Source organism: Dreissena polymorpha, chromosome 4 (assembly GCF_020536995.1).
Source record: "Dreissena polymorpha isolate Duluth1 chromosome 4, UMN_Dpol_1.0, whole genome shotgun sequence".
NCBI classification, from domain to species: Eukaryota; Metazoa; Mollusca; class Bivalvia; order Myida; family Dreissenidae; genus Dreissena; species Dreissena polymorpha.
Window position 1 is genome coordinate 47462399 of NC_068358.1, and position 8022 is coordinate 47470420.

Consider the following 8022-nt stretch of genomic DNA (forward strand, 5'->3'; position numbering starts at 1 on the left):
CATGTAAACTTCGAATATCAAGCTGATGCGAATATCGAACTGATGCGAATATCGAGCTGGTGCAAATGTTGAGTTGGTGCGAATGACGAGTTGTGTTAACTTTAGAGCACTGGTTCTTTTCAGATTGTTGGCGATGCCAACTTGCTGTTATTTTGAAACCATGTATCGTGGAAAAAATTTCGACAGTGTACGAGTCAGTAAATTTATACTAGGACAGGTCCTTTATTACATCCAAATGTTTTTCTACCTTAAAATGTTTCAATATGCATTTCATGTGTTTTATCATTATAATTGTATGTTTGCTGTGATTTGTTACACGAGGTTTTGAAAATATTTTTTCTTTAGTTGTTTCTCGAACCTTTTCACGCCCATTATGTCGCTATTTGAATGTACGTAACCGAAATTATTTACCCGAGTGTCGCAGAATAAGAGCACTTATATATTGCATTTACCCATGTTAAGCTATTTCTTCTGCATAACTCGGGGAAAACTTTTTTGAAAAACATTATCATTATAAAACTGACCCAAATAGTATGTGATGCGAGTATTGCCTTATTTTATTGTTTTAGGGCAAAGATGCCTAATGAGAAAAAAAAATAAATAACAATGTTTGTTTATAGGTTTATGTTGCGTAGTGAATGTAGTCCAAACCACGAACACTGCTACCTAGTAATATTCTTCTGTTCTTCATCATTCTGACTCGTTTCAGATTGCTCCATTCACTACCATGCGTCCGATTACCTTGCCATGTTATAGTTTGTTATAATAGGTATTATTTAATTACTTGTAATATTTATAACGGTATCCGAAAAATTGCTTTGTTTTATAAGTTCCAAGTATAAGGTATACACTTTCAAATTATAGCCCATGCTGGTCTGTACATTGGCATATATCTCCATTATCAACGAGGTCTTACTTATAAATATATTTATATCTTTCAAAAGAAGCTTGCTTTAATTCTATTTCGAGTTTTCATTTGTTAAAGAAACGATATTCACAGAGCAATTGTAAGATGTTGCATTTTATTCAAACGAATACTATTGTATTCTGTCTTGCAAAACTCACCAACGCGCACTAATCTGTGCTTTCAGAACAAGACGTCCATTAAAAATCTGTTTAAAATCACATATCATGTCAACTGGAAGTATTTGAATGAATCAACAGTTTGTCAACAAAAGAGGTCGACGTTGTTTCTTTTCTCCTAAATATGTTGAGATCACGATTTCAACTTTTGCTTTGTTAAATTTCTTGTCTTGCCAACAGTCTCTCTACGCTATCATCATTGGCTCACTGCATTAAAATTAAGACGTTGTACATGTTCTGTCTGTTATTTGCTACTGATGGTGACTTGAGTTTTACTTTATTGTACACTTTTATTCATAAAAAAGCAAGAAACTACAACGGGCTTACATAGGTTAATTGTACAAGCATACGTTTAGCAACCATATCACAAGAACAAGAAAAGCAAACAAACAAATTAATACGGCATCATTTAGTTACAAAATAACATCGAGTATTTGCGTATATGGACGATCTAATAAATTTAAAAACAACAACAACCACCAAACAGATAAAACGTACATGAATAACACGCTAGAATATAGGTCCGAAAATCAAAATATCATCATAATATTTTTAATATTTTTTCAAAAACAGGTCTCAAACCCATTCATGTACATAACACCTGTGCAATATTGGGAATATGATAAATATTTTGTCCGTATGTGTCCCTATACTACATGTACACAATTGGGGTAGAATTATTTAAAGGAAATTTGTCACTATAAAGTTCCAAAAAACAAGTATTTAAAAATTGTTATATATAACAGTGAATGCAGTTTCATTTTTATTTGAATTTAACTCGTTTATTTGCAGACGAACACAGATCTACGCAACACAAAGGCGTTTAACGAGAGATTCCATATCCTGTCCTGTTTTGACCTTGTACTGCAGGTCTCTGGGTACCTCGGTCTCACTTCCAGTGTCGGCCAGAAGGTTGCTCTGGAACACAGACTTGTTTTCGTTTTGCTCCACGTCAAACACCCACTGCCAAGTGACCACTGTTTGACCAGGTTTCACTGAAATGTAAATTATTTGATTATATCCATAACATGGAAACTGCAATGGATTCTATTTAATTAATTTAAAAAACAACAACAATTAACTATCTTGTATACATAAAACTAATAAGCAGATTAGGTTTTTAATAACATATACACACACACATATATATATATATATATATATATATATATATATATATATATATATATATATATATATATATATATATATATATACCATTGATTTGAGATGTTGTGGTCGTTTCGTTGGACCAGGTCTGGGAGGAAGTTTGTTCCATCATGTATTTGATGGACTGCGAAGCTGACAAACTGAGAATTTCGATGTTGACACCACCAGAGCTCTCCCAGCTGTACTCAAATCCGCTTGTTTTGCTCTCAGTCTTGGACATGCCAACTTTGACCTCAAGTGTAAACGTATGCTCTGCCGACGGGTTGAGAACCATATGGATGATTTTCCACTTTCCGAACATTTTCGGGTAGCCGTAAACAAGCACCTCTTTATTCGGATTGCTGGGCGAGAAAAATCCAAACTTCATGGCATCGTGCTGTTCCCAGTGAAGGTTAATAGTTGTATGGTCTCCTGCGTCTGGTCTGCCACCTTTTGGATGTGCAAACCTGCCAATGTACCATTGTCAATGAGTATTAGTTCGAACTCATAAAATATTATAAATAACTATTATATGCTTTATTCGTTCTCAGTAGGGGATTTGTAGTGTGTGATGCTAGGTTCTAATATTTTGTCAACAGTAATAGACTGAGCTAATACTTAAATGTTATCCATTTCATCCTTCCTCAAAATGTTGTAATTGTGTTGCTCTGTTGTATCTTTATTATTGAGTAATTTGATTGCAATAACATCGAATAATTTTCTTTTTGGTCCTTTTAATTTGCACGTGTTTGTTTTGTGATTGATTCTCGGCTAAATATGAACCCAGGCTTGTCAGCTTACGTTATAATCCCAAATGATTTACATTGACCGTTCCAAGGCATTGGGCCAGTTATAATAAATGTTTATAATAAATATTTGTAAACTATGTTTTCTTAGTATTTTATATGCAAATAGTAACTGGTCTTGAATATAAAAAAAACTGGAGGTTTAGAAGAATTTATCTCCTGTGTATGCCCTTGGAGTTTGCTTGTTATATGTGTACATACACATTACTCGTACTCACTTTCCTCCCTTGTGAATCACGTGATGGTTGTTACAGTCGAGAGCAAACAGCGCTCCCCAATGCCGAGCACTGTCGACTACCAGGTCTGTGTGGTCCCCAGGTGTCAAACTCCCTCCCCTCGGATGTACGACCTTGCCACTTGCCACGTGCTCAATGTATCCCCAGTGATCTACCACCGGTACAAATCGCCAGTGCATTCTGTCATGTATGGCGCTATGCCGGTCAAGGTTAGTTCCGTCGCCAGGGTTACTCAAACCGCCACTTGGATGGATGAACCTTCCGCTAGACAAATGCTTTATTACAATAGTCTCTGACATATTCGCAGTCCTATATTAAAAAAGAGAATGTTTAAATAGCTAGGAAGAACTTAATAATTCAATCGTTTGTTTAACTGTCTACGACGACACTTTCTATGATGATGATGATGATGATGATGATGATGATGATGATGATAATGATGATGATGATAATGATGATGATAATGATGATGATGATGATGATGATGATGATGATGATGATGATGATGATGATGATGATGACGATGACGATGATGATGATGATGATGATGATGATGATGATGATGATGATGATGATGATGATAATGATTTTAAAACTGTACGGAACACCTTTACTTAGCGGTCCTCGTAAATAACATATTCTACGTAACTAATTGCTAAGTGCGCGTATATGAAGACAGCAGCGATTTTGAAAAATCTGCCTAAAATCGAAAAAATAACCCCCAATTCGTGAGTATCGTGTAAAGTTTAATTAATATTTGTAAAATATTCTGAAAATATTGACTAGATTTTGAATAATCTTAACATTAACCTGCCTTCAACGAAAACGGTAACAATATTGAGATTCATCAGATGCAACGTTTCATGTCTGACAAAAGTGAAGTCTTGTTGCTGTAAACCACAAAGTAAATTTAACTGTTATTTATCGGAAAGCCTCCCCAAAACATCCAGGGATTAACACTCAAACGCTTCCCTTCCCATACTGTTTTGATATTTTGAAATAAATCCACAACAAACGGTCCCGTGGGGGGGGATGGCTCCCAACAAGAAATGTACAAGTCATGAGTAGCAACGTCGATGCAGGCGCAAAACGTTGTTAGCATGTGCTATTTAAGGGACCGCTAAAGTAGAAACTACTCTATTGTCATGATGGTACAAATAGATTATTAAAGTAAATACTGTAAACAAATAAAATCCACAAACTATTATCTCTAATAGTTAAAAACATAAAATTATCAATACCGGGATCACCGCCTCGAGACTTTAAATTCAATTGGGACTTGAAAGCGGATTGATGGCTATCCGAACCTCACACTTACCCCAGAATTTATCAGAAACCGTTCCCACGTCACAAAAGATTTTAATAAAATGTACATATGCAGACAGAAAATGAAAACATGAAAACGCGACGCGCGAGTCGAGGATTACCCATTTTAGAGTTCTTGTGTCGGATTCATGAAATCTATGAAAACGATGAGGGTGTAGGTTTTACAATCATTAGTTTACAAAGACATATGGTCCATCTATTTACAGAAATGTTTAAAAAAAATAAGGTGTAAGAAAGATGTAAATACTTTTTATCCACATAACAAAAATAGCTCTACTGCTTACAGCCAATGGAGACTGACATATGACAACATTGACGATAAGAATGGTTTAATATACTAATACTAATGCATGATACGTTATTTGTGTGCTTATATATTGCATGCCTTAATTTGTAAGTGTTATTATACTGTAGAGAAACGAACACTCTGACTATCGATCTTATCGAACGAATAAAAAGAAACGATTACAACATTCGCATGCTTGACTTCTTTCATAAACGAAGGTATGTAACAATTATAATTAATAGTAATAATACTGATTATTTTTATTATAGATAAATATAAATTATCTGAAAATCAATTTAATCTTTCGAAAGTTCATACCTGTTTTTCTGAATGCCCTCGTTAAGAATAACTCCTAGTTAAATTTGATAAAATGACAGCGTCTGAATTTTCGCCTAGACTGCAAGGTATTCCATCTGTTCAGCCTTTTTAGTTCCCGGGAAAAAACAACTTATTCTACGTAACTAAGGACTGTGCGCGTCTATAAAGACAGCTGCGCGGTATGTGTCAGGTAAAACACTATCGTTTTATTGAAGCATTTACAAACGGCGATGATCTCGTACTTGTTTTACCTACGAAAGTATAGAGGCAAATTGAAACACTGAGGATTAACGAATTAGAGTAAAAAGTTGATAAGCAATTTAATCTGACCAGCCTCAAAATAAAACGTTTACGGCGTTAGAATTGTTGCATTCCAATTGTTTTCACTTGTATTGGAACAGAAAAATTATACTGAATACTTATATTTTAACGCCCATATATTAGATACATGGTTCATCACACAGCACGCCTTGTCCAGCCAACTAGATTTCAAGACATTGTTTAAATGGAATACGATAAAACGTATATGTACCTTTGCTTTAAGCTTGTTTTATTTTAAGCATAGTATAAAGTTATTGTGAACGCACAACTATTGCATGGGCTCATAACACAATGATTTAAGCACTAATTAAAACAAGAAGCATTGCATTGATCATATTCGTTTCAACATCTTATTGATATACGTTTTACCACTGCCTTTGGCAATTTATTTTTCTGCAACAGAGCAAAATGAACAACAAGATCGTTAAACATAATACACTTCAATTGTGGTCTCCTTCTGTTTAGTACAGACAGATAGCACTTAGCACATAGGCTTCTTTATAAAACTTGTTATACACATTTGCTTTATCACGGTCTTGTTGCTTTTTTTCGTCAACAAGCGTAACTGCAACCAAGAAATCAAGGCCGACATTTTCGGTTTGTACCAGTCATACTATCTCTATACGAACCAGGTGCCATGCTATTATATATCGTTGTTTTTATTTTCTCATTTAAACTATAAACAAGACGATTTTTTTTATATTGCAAGCCATATATATTTTATTGTTGTTTTTTGTTTCAATAAAACAATGGTTCATTCGATGGTAACGGTAATGTTTAATGTTTTATAAAACATGGTTTATTGAGCACGATGAATAAAATAAATAAATAAAACCCAGACATATAATTTTCTTGCATAATTAGATTTAAAAAACTTATAAATGTTCATTCGACATGAAGATATGTCAACGTGACATGAAGAAGAGCAATGCTACATAAAAGGGTTCTTTCTTTTTCTCTACTGTATTTATATAGTTTTTCTTCTTTTCGTGTTGCTTAACCTTGAAGGTGTAAATATATGTCTCAAAACGGAGGCTCTGCTATTCAATAACATATCGAGATAGATACGCATGCTTGCATGGTATAACATTTCTGTATCAAAATAAAACAGTTTTTCTATCAACCTTTCTTTTTATGTTCGACTTAAAAGAAACTTAAACATGAATTCGCGATTTTGTATTTTGCGATTTGCGATACGCACTGATTTGCACAATGCATATAAGACAAACACAGAACATAAATGTACAGCTAAAATACCAGGACTTATATGTTATGATTGAATTACAGATGTTATTAAATGAGTTATGTATTATGTGAAAACGACAATCGGCGTAACTATTTTATCCGTAAACAGGACCAAGATTATTGGTTAGGGTAAACGTAATCTGAACATGTAAGAATGGAAGAATCAATAAGACCTTATTTCGTATGTCTTAAACAAAGTTGCAAGTCTTCCTTTACCACTTTCCTGCAATTCCGTTACTTAATACTGTATAGCTATTCCGTCAAATATATTATTTATTGGTTTTGAACGTGACTTTTTTCACCAACCTTTCTTGGTGCTGACTCAAACATTTATAGGTATACAACGTTGAAAGCTCTAGTATGTTGCTATATTCAAATATGTAATCAAACTTCGCTAGTAGAAAGAAACAATTTTGTAATTGATAATTTGTATTCAAGTTAGAAATAATTTATGAATTTTAAACAAATCAACGAATCAAATAATATTTCCGAAATATTTATCGTATTTTGCGATGTTATTAAGCAAACAACTTAATCGTTTCTCGCCTAAGTTTTCTATCGTGTTAACCCATCGATTCCTGTTTAGTTTCAACGCTTAAAAGAATGCTAAGCAGCAAAGCGAAGCTATAGTGAAATTGTAAATGAGTTACCTTTTTTATTCACAGGTTGAGCAGCTATGTTCGCTTCTGAAACACTCCGACTTTGCATGACTGTGCCTGCTTTATTTAAATACCCCAAAATGAATAAAAAAACAATGTATCGTCTAAACCGTAAATGATAAAAAACTTATAATAGGATATACCAATTATTTACAGTAATGTTGATATTAAACTCTGGAAACATGTGCAAGAAAAAAACCGAGTGTGAACAAAGGGAACAATGGGCGTTAGTTATGCATGCTTTGTGAATTTGATCAGGCTTGTGGTTGCCTATTAATTCCATTTGGAAATGCAATACGGCAATTTTATATTATTTATGCATATGTGATGCATGTTATGATAACCACATGTCCATTAAGGAATTATTACTGATACACACATGCTTTTTCACTAATTTTGTTAACAACGGAATAAAAAGGTATCATGTCCCATTGTGTAGTGTCACAGATGGTATCATATTCGAAAATGTCACAAATTGTATCATATTCGAAGCGTGCGGGATCTGATCGGTATAGAACATTTTTGATTTGTATCAGTTACAGTATAAAGCTATTATGCAACATATGTTATTATTTAGATATCGCATTAAATGT

At 33.8% G+C, this 8022-nt stretch overlaps 1 protein-coding gene across 3 annotated transcripts; it reads right to left on the bottom strand.

Annotated features, from left to right (window-relative positions):
- Positions 1-1368: 1368 nt before the first annotated feature.
- On the bottom strand, positions 1369-7500 carry LOC127878010 (uncharacterized). Of its 3 annotated transcripts, none has more exons than XM_052424371.1 (4): positions 7421-7500; positions 3257-3583; positions 2302-2699; positions 1369-2060 (listed from the first exon to the last, which is right to left on the bottom strand). In XM_052424371.1, the coding sequence occupies exons 2-4, from the start codon at positions 3571-3573 to the stop codon at positions 1888-1890; spliced, it is 888 nt and encodes a 295-aa protein (XP_052280331.1). In that variant the 5' UTR covers positions 3574-3583; positions 7421-7500; the 3' UTR covers positions 1369-1887. The 3 variants fall into 3 exon arrangements, with proteins under 3 accessions (XP_052280331.1, XP_052280330.1, XP_052280332.1); XM_052424370.1 differs by having other exon boundaries at positions 1373-2078; XM_052424372.1 differs by having other exon boundaries at positions 1375-2078; positions 3257-3538; positions 7421-7435.
- Between the last annotated feature and the right edge of the window lie 522 nt (positions 7501-8022).